Here is a 24,250-nt window from a genome sequence, read left to right on the forward strand (position 1 = left end):
CTTGCCAACAAAGACTGAACATATTAAGGAGCCAAACCATCCAGCACCTAGACGAACATATCCTGGGGCACGTGGGGAGGTGTGTCTCTGTAACCTGGATGTGCTCACAGACATCATATGACACCCTGCTCTGTTCAAAATGATGATCTGAGGGAAACTTTCCACATGGGCTGCCAGGGTGCTTTAGAGAATTCACATTCCAAGAGATGCTATGCCCCATCTCCAAGTCCTATCTGTCCACTTAGCAGTGACTGTGAGTATTCTGTCCATCAAGGATTGCATTCCACCCCAAATGTTAGTCATGAAAACTGCCCTAATTTTCTCACTAATTTATTATTTGGTGTTCAGCTCATGGAATGTGTCCATGGGCCAGGCAAAGTGAAGGGGGAAGAAGGGACTCCAGGATTAGGTTCCCATGAGAACAAGAACAAGGTCACGTCTGATTGGCTGCTGCTGAAATACGGCATTTTGCTAGTTATGAATGAGCATTATGGAACTGCCTCTCAAGTAGCCTGTGACATCTTCATCTCTACTTGAGTTAGCTAAAGATACTAGACTATAAATCATTAATATTAATGGTGAGCATACTCTATAAACCATGGACCCCAATTTAAAAAAAAAAAAAATTTTACTTTTTGATGCTATACAAGTAAGCACCACTTTGCACAATAGATTTGTTTCTGGATAGTGCATGTAAATTGATGTTTTGAAAATCAAACCATATTGTAAATGCATGAGATGAGCATACTATTTAGAGGAAACCTGCAGTGAATCATTTTCAAAGTGAAGGATTCTTTTTAAGGGTGAAAAATTACCTTTTAATCTGTTTGGAAATATATGCTAGAATTTTGGTGACAGGTTTGCTTCAAGTGGGAAAACATCTCTATATGTCTGTCTTTCTTCTCTCCCACGTAAAATTGTGAGTTATAATCACTTGGTGATAACCATCATGCAGCCAAACGACATGGTACTCGAGCAAATTCGTGGGTGAACATTCTCTCAGTGTTTTCATTATGAGAGACTGTCATGATTTGCCTGCTTTCTGCTTTGCCTCCTTTTGAGAAGGAGGGACGGTTGAACTGCTATTTATGAGAAACAGTTCTTTGAAACCTTTTACTGGAATTCAACTAAGAAAAGAGTTTTACGCCACAGCTTCAAATGTGGGAGATTATGTAATGGCTTTAAACTGGAAATGGCTTGACACACTCCAATGTGTATAATGAACTCTCTCATTATATCTCATCAAACTTTTTTCTTGTACGTGGAATTAAAAGACAACAAACCTTAATTGTGGTATGATTTTAAAAGTCAACTTACTTCACAGTTCAGAGCTAAACGTTTAGCAAGAGCAATAGCAGGATGTATGCTTGGGAAAACCTACTAGTCTATCATTTGGGGACAGAGCTTCTAAGAGTTTAAAACAAGATTCTATGCCAAGAATGGTCTTTGAGAGGGTTCCCCTTCCACAGAGGAAGTCGTCTGACCAGCAGAATTTATGCTGTCCAGAGAAAGATCACTTTCCAGAACATGGAAATTCATTTCCTTGTACTGATATGTTTATTTTACTCACAGAATTCAAGATCTTATGCTAATAAAGGTGCCAGTAGCAAATACAATACTAAATACTAATAGTGTGAAAGGCATTTCTTTGCTCAGAAATGCTATCTTCTAAAAAAGTGTTTTTGACCTTCGCTTAATACACCACTCAATTAAATTCCTTACAGTGTACTTTTCCTAGCAAGGGAAGAAAAAAAGATTAGTCTATTGGGTCCAAAAGAGATATTTAAAAAAAAAAACATGCACAAATATTTTTAAACAGTGCATATCTTCTTTATGGCAATGCTCTCTTAACTCAGTGCTTAGGGGTAAGGGAAATAGCACCTCAGTGGATTATTTTTCATAGTTCACTCAGCAATGTGTTTACTAAGTCACTGTTACAACTATGGGCTTATATATTTTGATATACAGTGTGTTCTACAATAGTGCGTCTTCTGAGAATTCTTTCTTATTTTTAAAACCTATTTAAATGTTATTTTACCTTCCCTCCTAGCAAAAACAAGTTTATTTCTCAAGGGATTCATAGTCAAGCCTGATCATAATTAAAGGCAGAGTCTGCAATGTCTTTTCAGACCAAGGAAACAGAAGCAGAGATGCAACTCAGGAATGATTTGTCCAGGCAAGGGAATAGAGTGTTTATTTCACAGAATGGCAGAGGCTGGCCCATGAAATTTTATTCCTCTGTTTTCTGATTCAGATGAATCCCCTTATGCATGCAAAAGAAGACAGGAGGATTCAAAAAAGGATTCTGTTCTACCTGATTATTCAACTGCCAACATGCTTATTATAATATTTCAGAGGCGGTTATTCATATATATGTGAACCAAGTAATCCATAATTATGACTCAGTAGCAATTTTATAAAAGGTGAAATGGGATCCTGGGCATCAGGGGCAAAGAATATCTTTGGTCAAGTTCTGGTCCTCTGTTGTTCTCTCTGTTACGTCTGAGGAGGTAGGTACTGCCATATCCCCAAACAACCGAGTTTAGGTGGACTCTGGGACTGATCATTCCATGAGTAGGTAAGAAGGCCAGGGTTCGGGGGTCTCTTCCTGGACTCAGCCAGACATAGGTCCAAGACATGAACCCACCATCATTGGCTATGAGAACGTCTCTTCAATTCATGAACCTCAGTTCCTCCCAAGTAAAATGTGGATAAGAGCAGTGCCTACATCTTATTGGGGTAGGACAATTCAGTTAGCTTGGGGATAGAAACAACTCTGAGTAGTGCCTGGCACTGAAGAAGTCCCAGCTTTTATTTTTAAAAACTAGCAGAGAATTAAAAGTACAATTGTGGCTGTGATAAGATGCTGTAATGTACTCCGAGAAGAAGAATGTGCCTAGTACCCAAGGAGTATGCATTCCAGATATTTTAGCCATTCATCATTTTTATCCTCAGGGGCTGGAGGAGGTGGGTCAACAGAGGAAATGTTCAATGTAGTCTGGGTTTCTTAGCCCTGGAGAGGTCTTGCTCTAACTGGGAACCTCTGGAACAGCTCAGGGAATTGAGTGAAAGGCTCCTGTGGTGGCCAAAGATGGAACACAGTGCAAATGACAGTGGCTTGGAGCACTCAGTAATAATGACAGTACTAATTATGAGCATAATTAATAACCATAATTAATGTCTACCGAGAACTTTCTATGTACCAATCGCTGCAATAAGCACTTCAGTCACTTAATCCTATGATGTAGGTGCTATTACCATCCCCATTTTATAGATGAGGAAAACTGAGTAATAGAGAGGTTGAGCGACTTGCCCAAGATCACATGACTAAAGATGATGGAGCTGGGATTTGGACCTGGGCAATTTGCCTCCAGGGCGTATCCACTTCGATCTCTACACTATATGGCTTTCCACTGTATTCAGACACACCCACATGTGTCTCTAATTCTTCTTATGATACTACCTCTTCAATGTGGATTGAGGAATAGAAGAATAAAATATATCAAAATGTAAATATTCATTTAAAAGAACTGAGACCTTCTGGATCATTCTTGCTTTCTGGATATTTTACTAGCCAGTTGCTTGATAGCGTTTGCTGTCTACCTCCTGTGTGGTTAGTCTTGTATCAGCTGTGAGAACATACAGGAAAATCTATAGCACCCCTTTCTCTAAGCAGCTTGTGGACTTGTGGGCCTATTTTGTTCAAGATGCTATCTGGGGGCTCCCCAGTCCTTATGAGTGGAAGGGATTATCGGCTGGGCTTTTCCGGACAGTTCCTTAGGTTTGGAAGAATATCACAGTCTAGTCAGCGCTATCCCAATCTCCTCAGCACAAAGACTGACCAGACCAGAAGGAAGAGGCTCTCAAGTGTCCCCACTTCCCGGCCCCTGCCCCCAAGGGCCTTTAGACCAAGCTACCCCTCGGTCTTCTGCTATTCCACATCCCTCATGCCCAGCTACCTGATACCATCTAACAGGTTTAACGTTTGATATCTGCTGTGTGGGAATGAGTATGCCCAATTCTCAGAGCGAGAGCATCACCTGTGTCTGAAATCGGTCCTTTCAGAGAGTTCGAGGGAGAAATTTTCTCTATGTTGTGTAGGAAACACATGTTGAAATCCTATTATGAACATGTCAAAAAGTAAATTTTAAAGGCCCAGTTGAATAAAAAAATCCTGTTATGGAACCACAGACAGAGCCCCCCCCGCAGCTAATTATAAAGTCAGACCCACTGTGACATGTTTGTCTTGGTGAAAATTTGAAAAGGAAGGGCAGTCAGAGAATCCCTGAAATTTCAAATGCCTCAATGCCTCATCTTCTTCACAAGCGAGATACCCTGGATTGCTTATTTCATTTCCCTGTCCTGGGGCTGTTGGACATCTCCTTATAGTGCTGAGCCCTGGGTCCCACAATCTCTATTTGGCAAGTGGCTACCATTTGGAACCCCAGGGCCATGAGGGTTTGCCCAGGATGGACCCCCAGAAGTAGATTTTCTGTGTCTCTACGTCTTTACCGTGCATCTTGGCTTCCTGCCATCCTGAATATCACAGTTCTATCTGAATAGTATAAATCAAGCTGAAGTCGATTTAAATTTCATGCGGAAAACAGCTTTGCTTCAAAGCACAACCATTTTTTATGCTAAAAAAAAACTGTCAAGATATAATCTTTTTGCATCCCCCCCAAAGTCTTTCTAGCAGAGGGCAAGGCAGATTATTTCTATTAAGAGGATGTCGCTGACAATGGTAAGGAATGTTTTTTCAAAGTTCATGGCAGCACTGCACTTTTAAATTTTGTAGTGACTGTCAAGATCTAATTTTCAAGGTATAGTTACCACAACAGCAAACTGGAATTTTAATCTGGTAGTAAAGGTCAAGACAGATCACAGGCTTCAGGTCCTCTTCAATCTCAAAGTTAGAGAGCACCCCCAAAAAAGCACTAAGATGAAGGGCTGACCTAACCCCAAACTGCATGCTGTAAGACAGTGAAACTGTAACACATATGCGTTTCGGTGGAACATTTTTCAAATTTGTCCACAAATGTACAAACTATCACTAAACCAGATAAATGGAACCTTGGGTGTGTGGAGGTGGGAAAATGTCATGAACGTGGTGAAATGCCCAGAAACGTGCTAGGTATGGCTGGTCTAACTAGGAAAGGAGTGGCACACACAGTGCACACACAGCGCCAGGGGGTCTATCTTTGATTCAAAGCACATCAATGCAATGGCAAATATTAGCAAAAAGAGCACCTCACTCAACCCCTGCAAGTGTGACTTGCCTGATTTCTACCACGGGGAGAGAAGGGATGTGAATAACTTCCGGCAGTTCCATTTGTGAGCTCATCTGAGAGCAACACAATTCACTAAGGAACCCAAGTGATATCGAGGCTCCATTTTATATATGATGCAGCAAAGTCCCGGGGAAGCACCAAGTGATGTCATGAAGTCACATGGCAAGGAGTGAGGAAGCTGGGATCTGAGCTGCCCCACTTTCTGGCTCCCAGGACTGGGGAGAGACTGGATATAACAGTATGTGTAGAAACAGAAAGCCTCACGGGATTAGAAAGCATGATTATTATCAGCAGTGTTCTTTTCCTTCATACTTAATGATTAATGATTATTCAACTGAAATGTGATGCCAGTGTGGCAGGTGTGGTAGAAGAGCTAAAACAGAGGCTTTTTTTTTTTTAAGATTTTATTTATTTATTCGACAGACAGAGATCACAAGTAGGGAGAGAGGCAGGTAGAGAGAGAGGAGGAAGCAGGCTCCCTGCAGAGCAGAGAGCCTGACGCAGGGCTCGATTCCAGGACCCTCGGATCATGACCTGAGCCGAAGGCAGAAGCTTTAACCCACTGAGCCACCCAGGTGCCCCTGAGTTTTTGTTGTTGTTGTTTTGTTTTGTTGTTGTTGTTGTTGTTTGACACAGAGAGAGATCACAAGTAGGCAGAGAAGCAGGCATAGAGAGTGGGGGAAGCAGGCTCCCTGCTGAGCAGAGAGCCCGATGCGGGGATCCCAGGACTCTGAGACCATGACCTGAGCCGAAGGCAGAGGCTTAACCCACTGAGCCACCCAGGCGCCCTAAAAGTCTGAGTTTCAAAATCCAAGAATCCTAGAGTGAAAATCTAGGTCTTTCACTAACTAGGTTTGTGATCCCGAGCAGGCCATCCAACTGCTAAGAGGAAAACTCCTCTGCAAGGTTGGTTTACTGTTATGAAGGACTGTAGGATGAAGGGGAACAGGGCAGGCCAGGTCCCCAGGATTGGGACTAGCGGCGGCTGTGCGGATGTGGCTGTTTGGGGTGAGAACCTGGCAGGGACAAGCCTGGGAGTGGTAGAAAGGGCATACAGAAGGGGCTGGAAGTGGTGGCTGGAATGACCCAAGTTCACATACAGTCTCTGTGCTTCCTATCTTACTGTACTACAGGATACACAAAACTGATTTTGGAGACACCTAGAATAACCTTTTCAATTTCCACGTATCCTAGAGAATTTCTAGATATTATGAGTATGAGGGACTTTGGGAAGATTTTTCTCTTGAAAATCTAGAAGTAAGTTCACATTATTACAATATTGAGATCCCAGTCTGGAATTTTAAGAAGTGGCCAACCTATGCAGAAATGGGGTTGGTTCAGAAGCTGGTCAATGGAGGTGGCAGAACTACAGGCTGGCTTCTGGGTAAATCATTACTTTCTACCACCACCAACCCCTTCCTAGATTCCCCTTTCCCTGAGCTAAGGACCAGATGGTGTATTAAGGGCTGCACAGGTGGATACTGGGTGCCAAGATCCCAGGGGGTTGCAAAGAAAAGATACTGTGTTCATTTGGATTTACAAGGCATACCATCCCTCTGTCCCTCTGGATCCCCATCTTGGCAGCATATTTGGAGATGTCTATCGAATAGCTTTGAGACCTTCACCTGTTCAGGCCCTCTTTATGGACATGGATGGATGAGCCACGAAGAAAGGCATTTGTCAGATTTTTCAACCGATTCTTCAGCTGGAATTGTGCAAGCATCTGCAGTATTCTACCAATACTATTCCCCACTTGTCAGTAGAATGGAAGGGCTTTTAGCAGCTCTGGGAAGGTGTCAAGAGCAGACCATTTAAACACAGTGCTCCCGACAACGTAATTGTGGCAGATTAGCGGGCTGTTTGTGAAATGCTTGATAAGATGGAAAAGAAGAATGAATAGTTTAGAAGCAGGGCAGATACTCCTTCGCAGCTACTCCAGCCTCTGCTGGGTTGGTTTGCTTGTTTCTTTTTAATTTCTGGGAATGATCTAGAGGCTTGTCTATACTGTGGCTATTGTTTCTTTGCCTGGAAGACTAGTCGGTCTCTGGTTGATGTGCTCCAGCTCTGTGGCCGTCAGGGTGATCTGGGGACAAGGCAGTATGTTCTAATGGGCATGCAGAACTTGGGCTTCTAGCTCCAGCTCCCTCATCCCTAGCTAGGGGACATCAGGTGAGGATTTCCCCCAAACCCAACCTGGTTTCTTTTCACCTGGGGCTAACGGGATTGCTGTGATAACCATGTGGGGCCAACACATTTTGTGAGGGTCTTTAGGACAATGAAAGACAGGGGTGCCTGGGTGGCACAGTTGGTTGAACATCTGACTCTTGATTTCAGCTCAGGTCATAATTTCAGAGTCATGAGATTGAGCCCCACATTGGGCTCCCCACTCAGCGGGGGGAGTCTCCTTGGGGATTCTCTTTCTCTCTCTCTCTCTGTCTCCCTCTATCCTTCTGCCCACTTGTGCTCATACTCTCTCTCTCTCAAATAAATAAAAAAATCTTAAAAATCAAAGTGCACAGGAAAGTAGCCTTGGTTGTAGCTACATTCAATTATACAAGTAAAATTATTTTCATTCTGGTGTTTTCCACCTGCATTACTTCCTTCACTCCCAGTTATTGTTCAAAACATCAAAGAGAACTTGGGGTTGGTTGATCACATTGGGAATAGTTTTTAACATTATTTCACAATGAAGACATAGAAAAACATTTCGATTATCAACCAAGTTGGTAAGCATGAAAGGCCATGCTGAGCTTCTCATAAAAATAGACCTAAGTGGGATGCCTGGGTGGCTCAGTTGGTTAAGCAGCTGCCTTCGGCTCGGGTCATGATCCCAGCGTCCTGGGATCGAGTCCCACATCGGGCTCCTTGCTCGGCGGGGAGCCTGCTTCTCCCTCTGCCTCTGCCTGCCATTCTGTCTGCCTGTGCTCACTCTCTCTCCCTCTCTCCCTGACAAATAAATAAAATCTTAAAAAAAATAGACCTAAGTATCAGCTGACTTATGTTGGCTTTAATATGGCAAAATGGAGCTTTCTGGAGAGAGAGAGAGATGCTATTCCTACCACAGGTCACAGAAATCGGCCTCCCAGGGATTTGACATGGTGGTGTAAGTCCCCTCAGAGTCACAGATCCTTCTGCCTCTCTGAATAAAGCATTCTATAGGCATGATGACACAACTGAGCTGTCGGCCCTGAATTGAGGACAGACCCATGCTCACCTACACAGTGTCCATGTCCACACATGCAATATTAAGATCTAATACTTTCTCTGATCTAAACCAAACTGACAGCTACCATTCTGGTCTGCAGCTATGGTCAGTCCACTTTAGCCTAATGCCTGGGCAAGATCACAACTGAATGGAAATCAGTAGGGCCATCTCCAAAGCGTCCATGGAACGGCTTTAGTGTAGGTTAAGGGCATGTGCTCTGAAGTCTGTCTTGCTCTGGCTTTTACTGTAGCTCTTTGGGCAATCACTCAATGTCTCCGAGGTTTGGTACTGCCCCTGTGGCATAAAACAAGGTGACTCCCACAGGCTTGTTATCAAGAGACAAACTGCTTGGCACATAGTGGACACTCAGTTGACATGGCTTAGTTGAGGTACTGGTGTCATCAAGTGTGAGTGTAACCTTCACTGGGAGCTCCTGGAAGGAAAGATGTGTGAATTTACCACAAGGCTACATCCCAAGCTTTACACACCAGTGGCTTCATGCATTTTTGTGGAAAGGAAAGAAAGGCTGAATGAATGAATAAAAATGGATGCAAATCAGGTGGAAAAAAAGAGATACTTGACTTTTCCCTGAGAGAAAGAGAGGGAGACGTTGGCTTCTAATTACAGATTCTCACAATCCACCAGAAACAGATGAATCTTGGGCACGTGAACAACACAGAAATCAAATCTGATCTTTCAAGATTTATGCTCACTGTGCAAGACATCCCTGTTTTGAGCTTCTGTCAGGAAAGTGGAAGCCCACTCCTCCCGCTGAAGAAGCTTCACTTTTCAGTCTTGGCGCCTGTCAAGCACCAGCAGCTTCAGCACTTCCTGACATGAACATTCCAAATGCCAATATTGCTTGTTGTCCCATTAGCCAATATACAATCCTCAAAATAAAATCCTCTCGATGTCTGATTACTCTTCTTAAGGACCTCATGCTGATTCATTTCAAACTGTGAATTACCTTTAATTCACAGCTTAAAGAGGCTGCCAAATTTTGTTTTCTCTGCTCCCAGGTGGCTGTCCCTGATGTGGTGGAGAACATCCAGAAAAATATTAAGTCCTTAGGAAAAGCTGGCAAGCTCTGAGATGCAGAGCCTACAAGACAGGCTCAAAGCAAGAGTTGGCAGGCATCTTGGCCTGAAAACTGGAATGGCTACAACTAGTAAGAGCCATCAAGATAACCGACCAGGTCGTCAGGGTGGTTGAGTTGGGTGTTGGTAAGCCTCACACTCCTCAAATAGCAGATCCAAATTCCAAGTGCCAAATCACGGATTCTTTTTTTTTTTTAAGATTATTTATTTATTTGACAGACAGAAATCACAAGTAGGCAGAGAGGCAGACAGAGAGAGAGGAGGAAGCAGGCTCCCTGCCAAGGAGAGAGCCCGATGAGGGACTCGATCCCAGGACCCTGAGATCATGACCCAAGCCGAAGGCAGAGGCTCAACCCCCTGAGCCACCCAGGCGCCCCCAAATCATGGATTCTGATTAAGAATTCATCTGATTAAGAAAATCACAGCCCCCATCCCCCTGCCTCATGACACAGTCACTTTGCTACCAGAGTTGTAGCTAAAAAGCAGACCAAATATCTACTTATGGAAGAGTATATGAAATTGCTGGAGACGTGGGCTAGTGTTCCACAAGAGGCCCTGGTGGTCCTTGAATCTCAAATCAGATTTTTTCAATGAGGAAATTTTATATAGGATGGTCAGGGTTGTAATGAACATGAGGGTTTTTTTTTTTTTTTTTGAGGGAGTTAAAAAATCCAGAATTCACCTGAGAAATAATATAATGCTTTTTATTGGTTATAGTAAAGTGGAAAACATTCTAATAGTCTTTGTAGTCTCTGTGGTAAGGAACTCTTCCTACCACATAGAGAAGAGTTTAGAAATCATGCTTTATTTAAGGCAATTTTGAGCAGGTTTGGCTATAACTAACTTCAGCCGTCCAAGTTTTCCATGTTCAACATGCTGAATGGGTCGCTCTGAATCCCTGAACTCATGAACGCCCATGAGAAAGGGCGCCGTGGTGGGGGGGAAAGAGGCCTGCCTTCAGGCTCGCCTGCCAAGGAGCAGTATAACTCACTTTGCCCTTCTGGGCCTTCATAGCCAAAATGTTTCCTTTTCCTCCTAACTAGCACTACCTTCAAGTATCCATTCATATAGTGTACATACCCATCCCCTGCAGGGGAATGGAGACTGGCCACAACTAGTCTGTCTCTGTGAGGCCTTCCATCAAGTCTCTGGGTTCATGGCTAGAATGTTTGAAAACTGATAGCTAAGACTGTAAGTGAAAGAACTGGTTTTATGGCAAGAACAGCATTATGGCTACATGTGCCTCCATATTGGGCTTTTATGGAAACCATCCAGACGCTTGAGAGAGCAGGGCTTAAAACACAGGAGTGGCTTGATTAAAAGGGGGTCTGGAGGGTTTCCAACTGGACAGGGTCCAGATGCTAACAACCAAGTATAAGAAAGGCGCTGGATATTTGGAGCTTACATCTTCTCAACAGCGCTCACAAAATTAGCTGACGTCAAGGACCAAGTACACAGATACACTTGAGTACATGGATGCTGTCTGAAAATGCTTCTCAGGGAGACTGAATGTATCTTATCTGTTCCTATTTAGGATGGCTTGTAAAAGACCAACAAGGTCATGAATTTTTGTAAAGCCACTGTACTGACAAAGAATTGACAAATTATAAATTAGATGAAGCAATCCAACTCGACAAAGACAATCCAAGTTTTTTGGGTTTGGTTTCAGTTTTCTCCTCCGTCAGTCCTCAATGGCTTCATTAAGAAACTAGAAAGTAACACAATGTCTGGTGTGTACATTCAATCCCTGAATCTCGTAATGGAAATAAATGGATCTTTCAGAGGCAGAATGGACATGATATTACCACACAAATATATGAGTCAAGAGTCCTGAAAAATATAGTTTGACCTTCAGATACCCATGACCTACCCTCTTTTGGGAGAAAGACCATTTTTAAGAGACTAGAAATTCTACTGGATTTAGAAGCCCTGGGTGAGGCCTGTTCTAAGACTCACAGAGGTGGAGGGAAACAAAAATCATTGGGTCTTCTTCCCTCTAGAACTTATTAAGGGTTAAAGGTAAAGGCACTTTTATGTTGTTAAGTCTAATTACTAAAGAGTATAACTTTTTTTTTTTAGAGTGCAACTGTTTACTTTTGAATTCTTTTTTTTTTTTAGGATATATTTACTGATTATTTACTCATTTCCAAATCCAACCTATTCTATTTTTTTATTAATTTCTTTTTGGCATAACAGAATTCATTGTTTATGCACCACACCCAGTGTTCCATGCCATATGTGCCCTCCATAATACCCACCACCTGGCTCCCCCAACCTCCACCCCTCCCCCTTCAAAACCCTCAGGTTGTTTTTCAGAGTCCATAGTCTCTCATGGTTCATCTCCCCTTCCAATTTCCTCAACTCCTTTCTCCTCTCCATCTCCCTATGTCCTCCATGTTATTTGTTATGCTCCACAAATAAGTGAAACCATATGATAATTGACTCTCTCTGCTTGACTTATTTCACTCAGCATAATCTCTTCCAGTCCCGTCCATGTTGCTACTAAAGTTGGGTATTCATTCTTTCTGATGGAGGCATAATACTCCATAGTGTATATGGACCACATCTTCCTTATCCATTTGTCCGTTGAAGGGCATCTTGTTTCTTTCCACAGTTAGGCGACCTTGGTCATTGCTGCTATAAACATTGGGGTACAGATGGCCCTTCTTTTTTAAAAAAAAATTTATTTCTTTTCAGCATAACAGTATTCATTGTTTTTGCACCACACCCAGTGCTCCATGCAATCCGTGCCCTCTCTAATACTCACTACCTGGTTCCCCCAACCTCCCACCCTCCGCCCCTTCAAACCCCTCAGATTGTTTTTCAGAGTCCATAGTCTCTCATGGTTCACCTCCCCTTCCAATTTCCCTCAACTCCCTTCTCCTCTCCATCTCCCCTTGTCCTCCATGCTATTTGTTATGCTCCACAAATAAGTGAAACCATACGATAATTGACTCTCTCTGCTTGACTTAGCTCGCTTGACTTAGTCTGCTTGACTTCAGCATAATCTCTTCCAGTCCCGTCCATGTTGCTACAAAAGTTGGGTATTCATCCTTTCTGATGGAGGCATCATACTCCATAGTGTATATGGACCACATCTTCCTTATCCATTCGTCCGTTGAAGGGCATCTTGGTTCTTTCCACAGTTTGGTGACCGTGGCCATTGCTGCTATAAACATTGGGGTACAGATGGCCCTTCTTTTCACTACATCTGTATCTTTGGGGTAAATACCCAGTAGTGCAATTGCAGGGTCATAGGGAAGTTCTATTTTTAATTTCTTGAGGAATCTCCACACTGTTTTCCAAAGTGGCTGCACCAACTTGCATTCCCACCAACAGTGTAAGAGGGTTCCCCTTTCTCCACATCCGCTCCAAAACACGTTGTTTCCTGTCTTGCTAATTTTGGCCATTCTAACTGGTGTAAGGTGGTATCTCAATGTGGTTTTAATTTGAATCTCCCTGATGGCTAGTGATGATGAACATTTTTTCATGTGTCTGATAGCCATTTGTATGTCTTCATTGGAGAAGTGTCTGTTCATATCTTCTGCCCATTTTTTTATATGATTGTCTGTTTTGTGTGTTGAGTTTGAGGAGTTTTTTTTTTAAAGATTTTATTTATTTATTTGACAGTCAGAGATCACAAGTAGGCAGAGAGGCAGGCAGAGAGAGAGAGAGGAAGGGAAGCAGGCTCCCTACTGAGCGGAGAGCCAGATGCGGGGCTCGATCCCAGGACCCTGAGACCATGACCTGAGCCAAAGGCAGAGACTTAACCCACTGAGCCACCCAGGCGCCCAGAGGAGTTCTTTATAGATCCTGGATATCAACCTTTTGTCTGTACTGTCATTTGCAAATATCTTCTCCCATTCCGTGGGTTGCCTCTTTGTTTTGTTGACTGTTTCCTTTGCTTTGCAGAAGCTTTTGATCCTGATGAAGTCCCAAAAGTTCTTTTTCACTTTTGTTTCCCAGGCGCCCTAGCTTTTGTTTCCTTTGCCTTTGGAGACATATCTTGAAAGAAGTTGCTTTGGCTGATACTGAAGAGGTTACTGCCTATGTTCTCCTCTAGGATTCTGATGGATTCCTGTCTCACGTTGAGGTCTTTTTCCATTTTGAGTTTATCTTTGTGTACGGTGTAAGAGAATGGTCAAGTTTCATTCTTCTACATATAGCTGTCCAGTTTTCCCAGCACCATTTATTGAAGAGACTGTCTTTTTTCCACTGTATATTTTTTCCTGTTTTGTCGAAGATTATTTGCCCATAGAGTTGAGGTCCATGTCTGGGCTCTCTACTCTGTTCCACTGGTCTATGTGTCTGTTTTTATGCCAGTACCATGTTGTCTTGGTGATCACAGCTTTGTAGTAAAGCTTGAAATCAGGTAACGTGATGCCCCCAGTTTTATTTTTGTTTTTCAACATTTCCTTAGCGATTCAGGGTCTCTTCTGGTTCCATACAAATTTTGGGATTATTTGCTCCAGCTCTTTGAAGAATACCGGTGGAATTTTGATTGGAATGGCATTAAAAGTATAGATTGCTCTAGGCAGTATAGACATTTTAACAATGTTTATTCTTCCGATCCAAAAGCATGGAATGGTCTTTCATCTTTTTGTGTCTTCTTCAATTTCTTACAGATGGCCCTTCTTTTCACTATATCTGTATCTTTGGGGTAAATACCCAGTAGTGCAATTGCAGGGTCATAGGGAAGCTCTATTTTTGAATTCTGACAAGTGTTTGTGTGTATACCTTTATGTGTATACACATAGCTCATTAATTTGCTGAATTTCCCCTAGGGGGCTCTATCTGTATATTTTGAAATAAAAAGTTCCCCCATAATTTACACTCATATTATCCGAATCCTGTTATCTGAATCAATGCTTTCCCCTCAATACTATAACTACCATGGAAGAGAGAAGCAAACTCAGATCTTGGAACTCCCCTTGTTTAATGCTCTTGCCTAATAGGCAGTGAGAGTTCTAAACAGAGTGGGTAGGATGGCGCCCCATGGATGGACATACCATAAAAAACATTGTATGGCAGTGAAATCTACTGAGCAAGGAAAGACCCAGTTCTCCAAAAGCTAGTCAGACTGCTGGGGTCAGGCCCAGAGAAAGTGTGGCTGTCAGGAACACAGAGGGAGCCTGGCGGGTTCCCAGTTTGGATTTGGACATACTTAGATCAGTGCTTTTGAACCTGCTGCCCATGCATGCAGTCCTTACAAACAATCCAGGCCCAAATGGAAGGTCTGCCTTTCATCAGCTGGGGAAGAGAAGCAAAGATGAGGAAAACTAATAATGTCTCCCAGTAATTAAGGGATTCTGCTTTGCAAGACACTCTACTCTCTCACTGCAGTAAAGTGGCAGGAGCATATCCAGGATATCTGCCAGTCTCAGGAAGGTGTGTCTCCTGCAGCAAGGGCCAACTTAGGGGCTGTTTCCCACCCAACTCAAGCCACCAGTGGCCATCCACACACAGAAAGTTCTTAGTTGCCTGGAGGATTACCCTGCCACATGGAAAATCCTAGAAGCTGGCTTGAAAAGCACACAGTAGTAAAATAGGGGAGAGTAATAGAAATGGCTAAGCAGATAATAGTTTGGAAACTAAAAGCAAAAATAATAAATCCACACCCTACAATAAAGAAGGGAACTTATTCCAGCTCAAATCTGATGGACAACACTTGGCCCTTAGATCCAGTAGCTAAAAAAGAGAGCAGCTCATTCATAAAGTGGACTCAGCACCTTCCAGGTTTATTGACTCTTCCCATAGAGAACCTTAGTCCTACTGAATTACGCAATATACCCCTGTGCTATGAAATGCTGTTTTCTGGAAATGCAGCTTCTAACTATAAATCACAATTGACGAGTTTATTTCTGTTAGTTACAAACTATTGAAATATTGAATTTTATGGTCTATATGGAAATCAGCATATTTCACAGCAGGAGCCTAATACTCTTGCTTTAGGAGTAAGATCATTTTCCAGTGGGAAAAATACTGTTATATTTTTTCAACTCTGGAAACCTGTGTTGATTTCCTAAATGCTCAAGTGTGTGTGCGTGTGTGTGTGTGTGTGTGTGTGTGTATTAATTTTATTGACATTTTAATGGGAGGAGGGCAAGGTATGAGAATAAAACCTATTGTTTACTAGAATCACAGAATCACAAGGGGAAGGGCAATTCAAGATGCAATGAATGGAAAAGCTGAAATGAACAATATCAAAGATGATTTGGATTTCCATGTTTCCACATAATTTGGTCCTTAATTCAAGGTTATGGCTTTATTTCCCCCCTTTCTTACTTTTTTCTCACCTTTTTAAATGAGAGTTCTTGGTTGCTGAAATTGAACTTGGAATGAGAAGGCACAGATCAGGCCAGAAAACCAAACAATAGAACTGATGATGGGGCCAGGGCTCTGGGGGCTTTGCTGTTCAACGGAACTAGGAACACAGAAATGCCATTGCCTTTCTTAGAGCCACAGTCTATTTGGGAGTCATTCCCAGCTGTTTTAGGCAATTATTTGTGATCTTCCAAAAGGTAAGTGATTTACTTCAAATGTGCCCTTAGACCACTTGAATGTCATAAATTATTTCATTTCAAAAATTTTCAAGTTATATGACTATTACTCACATAGAAAAGCTGACTTTCATTTTCCATTACTAGGAATGGAAGAAGTTGTGAGAGAAATACTCCCTTGATACATTCTTGGACAAATGGATATTACAAAATCTACAGTAGTTAATCCGAGAAAATTGGTTTCTCCTTACCCCTCCTTTAGTTAGCATCAATAACAAATGAAGACAGTGCGGAGAGAATCACAGGGCCCTGGCTTCTGAACTTTAACCCAGCATCATGTAATCTCTTATTCCATCTCTTCCTGGCTCTCCTTGCTTGTCTGTAATATACAGTCACCAGATGACATGCAAATAGCAAGGTCTCAAGCTGACTGGCCATAACAATCCACTCAACACTTCATGTCCCAACATGGCTGCTGAGATGTATCCTTTCTTCATCCTAGCTGGTCATGTCTGAATATCATGTATGATGAAGTATGTGGTGGAAGTTACATAATGTTCAGACAACTAGTCAAGAATCACAGGTGTTTTCATATTCCAGGTATTATTAATCCAGCCTGTATTTACCTCACTAGAGAGTCTAATGGTGACCTCATTCATTTTTACTGTTACTCGTTTATTATGGGAGATCTCGTTCTCCTCTCTAATCGAACTCCATATTACTATGAGCCAAGGTTCCTATTTTCGAGGAGCAGGAGAGAGAACAAGATTCACTCAGCACTGAGGCAATGTTTCCTTGCCAAATGCCCCTGAAGAAGCCTGCTTTGGAAACCCAGTACTCACGCCTCCAGTGATACTAACTTCGTAGAAGCTCTGCTGGTTGGGTCACTCCACTCTGAAAAGAAAGGGCACATGCAATTATTACCCACATTTCCTACTGTCAAATGATCACTCTGAATGAAATCGGTCTTCAAACATGCAGCCCTTCCAGTTACACTCACAGATGCGTGCGTACACACACACACACACACACACACACACATTTTTAGCATCCTGTCATAAATCACAGATGAAAAAGTAAAGGAACCAATCGGATATATCACAATATGACTTTTTGCCACTGTCAATTCATGTTTTCATGATATCAGGTAGGAAAGAGAAGAAAGTAGGGGAGGAGATGACATGAATGTTTGGACTAAGTATAATTTTTAAAAAACACTTACTTTGTAAGGTGAATCCTGGAGTCAGGTGTTGGGATTCCTATAAGGAGGAACACATGAGACAGATATTAGTGAAATACTACAGAGGGAACAAAGGGTATATTTGTTATTATTGAAGGCAGAACTTGCCTAGTGTTCACCAAAAAGAAGCCACTCTTAACAATTCCATTAAGTTGGCTTCTATCCCTAGGTCTATTTGAAGGATAAACAATTGTTAGTCACACCTGCCATAACATGACCATAACTGCCATTCCATCAGACTGATGAAACGTGTGCAACATGGGAACGAATGACCCACATGTGTGAAATTCAAGTGTCTAATTTCTCACTTAGCTAGCAATGATGTCTCTAAGGAAGGAAAGAGGCTCTGGTTCAAACTAACAAATGATCCTGGTTTTTGTTGAAGTGTAAACAAGACCAAAATTAATAGATGTGCTCAGTTGTTTCCTTTTATAGGAACAACCCCAATTTTCTACCTTAACTGTGATACATACATGATAGATGGATCTTGTTTTCACAAGACAAGTGTTCTTAAAACTTCATTACAATTTTGGTGACATACAGGAAGCCATTTGAAATATGCGAGTGGGGCACATTATTTAAAGGGATTTAGATTTGATTTTAAAGTCATCCTGCACACAACTCATTCACTGATTTTGAGAAATATAGATTTCTATACATGGTGCTTTCTGGGAGCATGGCACACCTGTGTGGATCCTGCCCAAACTCGCAGGCAGAAGCACTATGACAATGGACAGAGCACGCATGGCACCATGGGGACAGAAGGGAAAGAACTGACTACAAGACAAGAGCTTCAAAAGGGAGACAACGAATTCAAGGGAATACAAGAATTGGTTATGTCCACTGCTGCTGTAAGTAATCTAGTTTTGAAGCCTAATCTTGCCACCTTATACAAGGAAAAACAAAAATCACAGCATCATTTGTCTTTAAGAGAAGTAATCAAGGGACGTCTAAAAAAAAAAAAGAGAAGTAATCAAGAACAATAACGCTGTGCTTTCATGGCAAGTGAATGTTTTGATCTATTTAGCATGATTTTGTTGCTAAGGAGACTTCGCTTCCAGCAAGATCACCACTCCAGAAGACTACCATAAACTCCACATGATATGGAAAATGTTTCTCAAAGGCTTCTCTACCCTCACTTGATAGAGAACTGACTTTTGACAGAAAACTCTAACATGGATGGCCATTTGATTCCCAATCCTTAGCAAATCATAGATGGCGAGGAAGGGGAAACTGTCCTAGAGGCACAGCCACTGGGAACACTGAGACATGAAAACCGACAGCAAAGGGGGCCAAAGAAGATAACATAGCCAAGTTAGAACTTACAAAGCACAGGAGTCTATGGTTATTTAATATAGAGGCAGGCATTCCTACGCATCTTAATAGCTCCTGAGGGCATAATTACAACATAGTCCAATAACCGGTGCTCATCATAATGTCTAAGTTATCAAGAAAGACCAAAGCATGTTTAGTAGAATATTTATAAGAAGTCAGAAAAATATTAATTACATCTCAAAATTATTTGTATTACATGATTCCTATGGAAGGATGGGCCTTTGGTTATCCAAGAATTTTGATTGCCCAGAACACCTCATTTCTTTCCCAGGATGCCAAATAAATGGGGGGTTAACCATTTGTATGCCCTTCACTATATACAATATTTCTACCCGTTATTTTTTACAAGGGATTTCATTACAATCATATGGGGCAAATTTGGGCTTGTATACCACTGGGAATCAAATGACAAGTTCCAAAGTCAAATAAACCAAACACTTGGTTAGAGAGTAACACATGCAGCTAGCCAGTCCCTGTACTGGTCCCAGGAAGATGGCCCGAAGTTTTAATCTTCATCCAAGTATTCTGGACTTTAGGCCCGAATAGTCAGTTGCTCAAGGCATTGGGGCAGTGATTTATGAAATGAATTTGAGGATTGCATTATTTATTGCATTAGGGTTACTGGAGTTATACATTCTTGATACTTTTTTTTTTTTAAGTAGTCTCCACACCCAACGTGGAACTTGAACTCACAACTCTGAGATCAAGAGCCAGATGCTCTATTGAGTGAGCTACCCAGGTGCCCCTTTATTACTGTTTTTAATGTTAAGCTGCATAAGACTTTTTAAAACCAGAATTCCAAACAAATGAAACACCTTTGGATAACACCCAAGTTACCGTACAGACACACCCAATCCCAACTGGAAATAGCTTGGCTGTGTGAAAAATCTGCATTGTTCATGCCATAATTATTGATGCCCAAAATATAATTTTTTTAAAAAAGAGGCTTGACTTTGATCTGTGTGTTTCTTTCATAGGCATGTCACATAAGTAATTTTAGCAACAGAATATAATGACATCCAATTGTTTTCACAAGCTTAAGTGAGAATATTTTCAGTAATGACTGTGATGATAAGCCCACAATCAGACATTCCCACAGGATCTTGGTCCAGAGCAGTGACTGGCAAACTTTTCCTGTAAAGGGCAGGATACTCAAGATTTTAAGCTTTGGGGTGGGTTGGGCATATAGTCTCTGTCACAAGTACTCAACTCTGTCACTGCTCTACAAGAGCAGTCGCAGCTGATATGTAAATGAATCAGTGTGGCTGGATTCCAAGAAAGCTTGAGTTATAGACGCCAGAGTTGGATCATCTCTGTGAAACCTTTACTGAACTTCCCCTGGGGATACTATCAGTTCCCTCACTTCTGCTCAGCAGTGTACTCCCTTCCTTGTGAGTCCTTTTATTCCTTCTGAGAAAAGGGCATTTTCAACTTGGAATGTGAGCGTAAATTTCAGTAAGTTGGGAATTTTCAACTGTGTCTGTTTTTGTAAGTCTGCAGACTCACTGACTCTCTGAGCTGAAAACCCCATGGGGATTACATGGTTCACACAGGCATGCGTGCGCAGATACATGCACAGATAGCACAGATGGGGAAACTGAGGCTCGTAAGAACTGAAGCTGGACCATCTGGCTAGTGATTGGCAGAGCCAGGATTAAAAGCAGCCAGGTCTGTAGCCCCCAAGGCGATTCTCCGGCTCTAACATGAATGTACAATATGGATGCTTTCTGAGAGGATGATGTCACCTCGGTCCGGCACGAGTGCTGAGGGAAGGGGGGCACCTAGACAAGTGTATTTACTGTACATGGCCATGTTTTGGAAAATGGACTTTGAACCAAGGCATCTGTAAGCCTGTGTGATAAACACATCGTCATAACACCTGAATCAAAAGGCTGGTTCGCTGATTTATTAGCTGGGTGATTCAGAGCACATTATTTTACTCCGTGCCTCAGTTTCCTCATCTGTGAGTTAGGGAGAGTTGAATTACCAATCTCTTTGGGTTTCAATGAGGATTGAATTATTTACTAGATATGATGTGCTTAGAATGAGGCAATGCACATTATGGCATTACGGTGTTGATGTACTTTTCTTTCAAACCAACATTTTGGCTGGAACCAAGTGAAACAAAAGAGTGGGTGTGTATCCATCCTGGTTTCACCATTTCATGCCAGTTGCCTCTACCTTTATCATGGGGTCGATGGGAGCACAGATAATTGGCAGAAAATGCAACTAGTGCTTGATTCCAAATCGTGCACTTACTACAAAAGCGCATTTAAACAACCGGTTCTATTGTATACACTTGTAAATGTCAAAATTGCAACTTGCACAAATTATCTCCAAAATTGGAGAACACAGCTGAAAACACTGCAATTGCTGAACCAGGGATGGATTCAACGCCTGAAATGTCTGGATGGATCCCTTGGCAGGGATGTTAAGGATGACTGGGTTCCTTCTTCTACAAATAGTCTAAATTCCTTGACTGGTACTCAAGGTCTTTTATAGAGATGCATTCATTTGCCTGGGGTTCAGATCTCTCTCTGCTTCCCATCACATGAACTCTGAACCAGCCACCTGAGACCACATCAGTATGGATCATGCCATGATCCTACATCTTCTCGTGCCTTAGTCCATCCTGTTCTGCAGTGGAGTGTTCTTGTTTCCAGTCCTTCTCCACCTGTCAAAGTTGTAGGCATCCTACAAATTCTGCCACCTCTCTGAGCACTTCCTCAACGCCCAGGGACCGTTAGATACTTCTCTGAACCTCCAATTCTCTGTGAAGACACTTCCTGCACTGTTTTGTCATTTAGCTGATAACCCGTGGAGGGTTTTTCTTCTTCCCTAACTTTAAGTCTCATTATATGACCTCAGAAAATGGTTTCTGGATAAACGGATGGATGGATGGATAGATGGATGGACGGTTAATTGGATGGATGAAAGGAAGGAAGGGAGAAAGACATTACTTTTTCTTTTAAAGCGTGTTATTAGAATAGCCATGGTGATTTCAGCATTTTAAAAACTGATGGTGAGAAAAAAATCTTACTGGGAGCAGGTGAGGAAAACAAACATTTGAAGTTCGGGGCGCCTGGGTGGCTCAGTGGTTTAAGCCTCTGCCTTCGGCTCAGGTCATGATCTCAGGATCCTGGGATCGAGCTCCGCATTGGGCTCTCTGCTCAGCGGGGATCCTGCTTCCCCCTCTCTCTGCCTGCCTCTCTGCCTACTTGTGATCTCTGTCTGTCAAATAAACAAAATCTTTAAAAAAAATTTGAAGTTCTATCAATATGATGTGTTGGCATGTAAAGATCTGTGTGCTTATGAGCAAGGACTGGAAGGTGACAAACAATATTGAAAATCGACCCATTAGGGTGAAGAGTATAGGTTTTTTAATTAAAAAAGAAAATCTTGGATGTTGTTGTTACATCAACAAGTTGGTCTTCTTAAATGGATGAACTCATTCTTGTAATTCATCAGTTCTGGACACAGTAACTTGGACAGTGACAGGGCTCTAGGTAGTACAATATACAGGCCAGCATCTGAGTATATATGCTCTTAAAGACTCTCCTTTGGGGGACACCTTGGTGGCTCAGTAGGTTAAGCTTCTGCCTTAGGCTCAGGTCCTGATCCTGGGATCCTGGAATCGAGCCCATTATCGGGCTCCCTGCTCAGTGGGGAGTCTGCTTCTCCTCCCTCTGCTCGTGTTTTCTCTCTCTCCCTCTCACTTGCTCACTCTCTCTCCCTCTCTCTCAAATAAATAAAATCTTTTAAAAAAGACTCTGCTTCAGGAAAAAGGAGATTTATATTATCTCGAGGGGCAAGAGGAGGTCTGGATTTTTGTAAAGATTTTATTTATTTATTTTAGAGAGAGAGGGTAAGCAGGAAAAGGAGCAGATGGGGAGGAAGAGGGAGGGAGAAAGAATCTCAAGCAGACTTTGTGCTGAGCATGGAGCCCAATGCGGGGCTTGATCTCATGACCCTGAGACCATGACCTGAGCTGAAACCAGGAGTTGGATGCTCAACTGACTGAGCTACACCGGCACCCTGAGGAAGTCTAGATTTTATAGCACTAGAACATCGAGGCCATCGGTATTTTTAAGACTCCAGTTGGAAGACTGGTACAACTGAAATAAGATAAAGGAAAATGGAGGTAGCAAGAGAATTGACCTGTCCTGGGATGCAAAGTGAGTTCTTCTCGGAGTTTCCGGAAGTATGCATGGCAGTGAGAGGAGCAGGCCAGGAATGGGTCATCTCCTGGTGAGGAAAAACAAAGAAACTTTATTTTGGGGCACTTAGCAAATGAAATATTTTCTTGGCACTAAATATAGCAGGGTCCTTTATAAATACTTAAGGACTCAGCTGGCCTTAATTGTTTTCAGGAGAACTTAAATCAATTCCATCTGCTCCCCTGCCCCATTCTGGTTCTGGAAGCCTATCTACGACACAAGGGGCCATCTGACATCCACTCCCACAGAGCCAGGAACAGGGAGCTCACTAAGTCTTGAAGCAGCCTGTCCCACATTGAGACAGTCCGATCACACTATTCCTCCTGGTTGTGAGCTAAACGCCTGTCTCCCAGGAGTCACTCTCTAAGGATCATACTTTGGAACCGCACAGAATATATCTCATCTCCTCTTCTTTCACATGGCAAGCCTTCAGCTGGTGGAAGACAGCAATCCTATCCCCTGGTACTGCCTTTCTCTAGTCTGAGACATTTGTAGCTTCTTTATTCATTCATTGGCAACCTTTAACTTTTCTTCTAATGCTTGGGTTCTGCATTCTGTCAACTCTCCTAAGTGCTTCCAGGAGGGCCTTCTGATGGCCTGGGGCTCTTCCAGCTCCTGGTATCCTGTTTCCCATGTGATCTGCCCAGCTCGGCGGGGGAAGGGCAGTACGGTCACTACCTTTGCTCCCTCCCTCTGGATACTCTGATACTCCTTTCCCTTGGCAGAGCCTCACAGTAACAAGGTTGGGCATGTGTCGTTGATTTCTCCATGCAAAGACAAGGCCGCTGAGGAGAATTTGTTCTCATTCACAGAGAAGGTTACTATGAGATTGGTAGTGCCATTCCGCCCAGCCAGACACAGGGTGCTTCTGTGAGTTTGAGTCTCAACATAGGAAGGAGAGGTCCCTGCAGCTCCCACTCCCCATTATCAACAGGGGCACCTTCTTGATTCCTTCAAACTCCCAGTTTGAAAAGAGCTGCTGTTCAAATCGTGCTTGAGTCTTAGGGCTCGTGGCCAACATGATTTACTCGGAGAAGAAGGGTGACTAAATCATAGGCCCAAGGTCCCAGCACCAGGGATGACACAGTTTATGAAGCAGGAGCAGACCAGCCTGTGTTGCACTCATCAGACATTCTGGTGTAGAAACACTCAACATAAAAACCAGTGCAATAATGGACAAAAAGAAAAGCTTTGGAGAGGAGTGGAGAGGATCAAAGTTTATGAAAGGTCTTTTATTATTTATTTATTTTTAATGAGACAGTTACATAACACTTTCTCCCCATCTTTACGGGTAACATAATTAGTCATTTCAAAGGTAATATTAATAAGGACTCTCAGGTAGCACTAAAACATGTTTTTCCCCCCCCT

At 42.5% G+C, this 24,250-nt stretch overlaps 1 protein-coding gene across 4 annotated transcripts in view; it reads right to left on the reverse strand.

The window, feature by feature from the left end:
• Nucleotides 1-24,250, reverse strand: part of LOC111158947 (AF4/FMR2 family member 2) — a 473,976-nt gene that overhangs the window by 124,456 nt on the left and 325,270 nt on the right. For 2 of the 4 annotated variants that reach the window (XM_022521290.1, XM_022521293.1), the window contains 3 exons: nt 22,824-22,910; nt 17,313-17,349; nt 16,951-16,984 (listed from right to left, as the gene is read on the reverse strand). In XM_022521290.1, coding sequence (XP_022376998.1) covers nt 16,951-16,984; nt 17,313-17,349; nt 22,824-22,910 — 158 coding nt within the window. Of the gene's footprint in view, nt 1-16,932; nt 16,985-17,312; nt 17,350-22,823; nt 22,911-24,250 lie in introns of all 4 variants that reach the window. The other 2 variants (XM_022521291.1, XM_022521292.1) reach the window with 2 other exon arrangements.

The sequence above is a fragment of the Enhydra lutris genome, unplaced genomic scaffold (genome assembly GCF_002288905.1).
Source record: "Enhydra lutris kenyoni isolate GAN:26980312 unplaced genomic scaffold, ASM228890v2 scaffoldscaffold65, whole genome shotgun sequence".
In the NCBI taxonomy this organism is placed as follows: domain Eukaryota; kingdom Metazoa; phylum Chordata; class Mammalia; order Carnivora; family Mustelidae; genus Enhydra; species Enhydra lutris.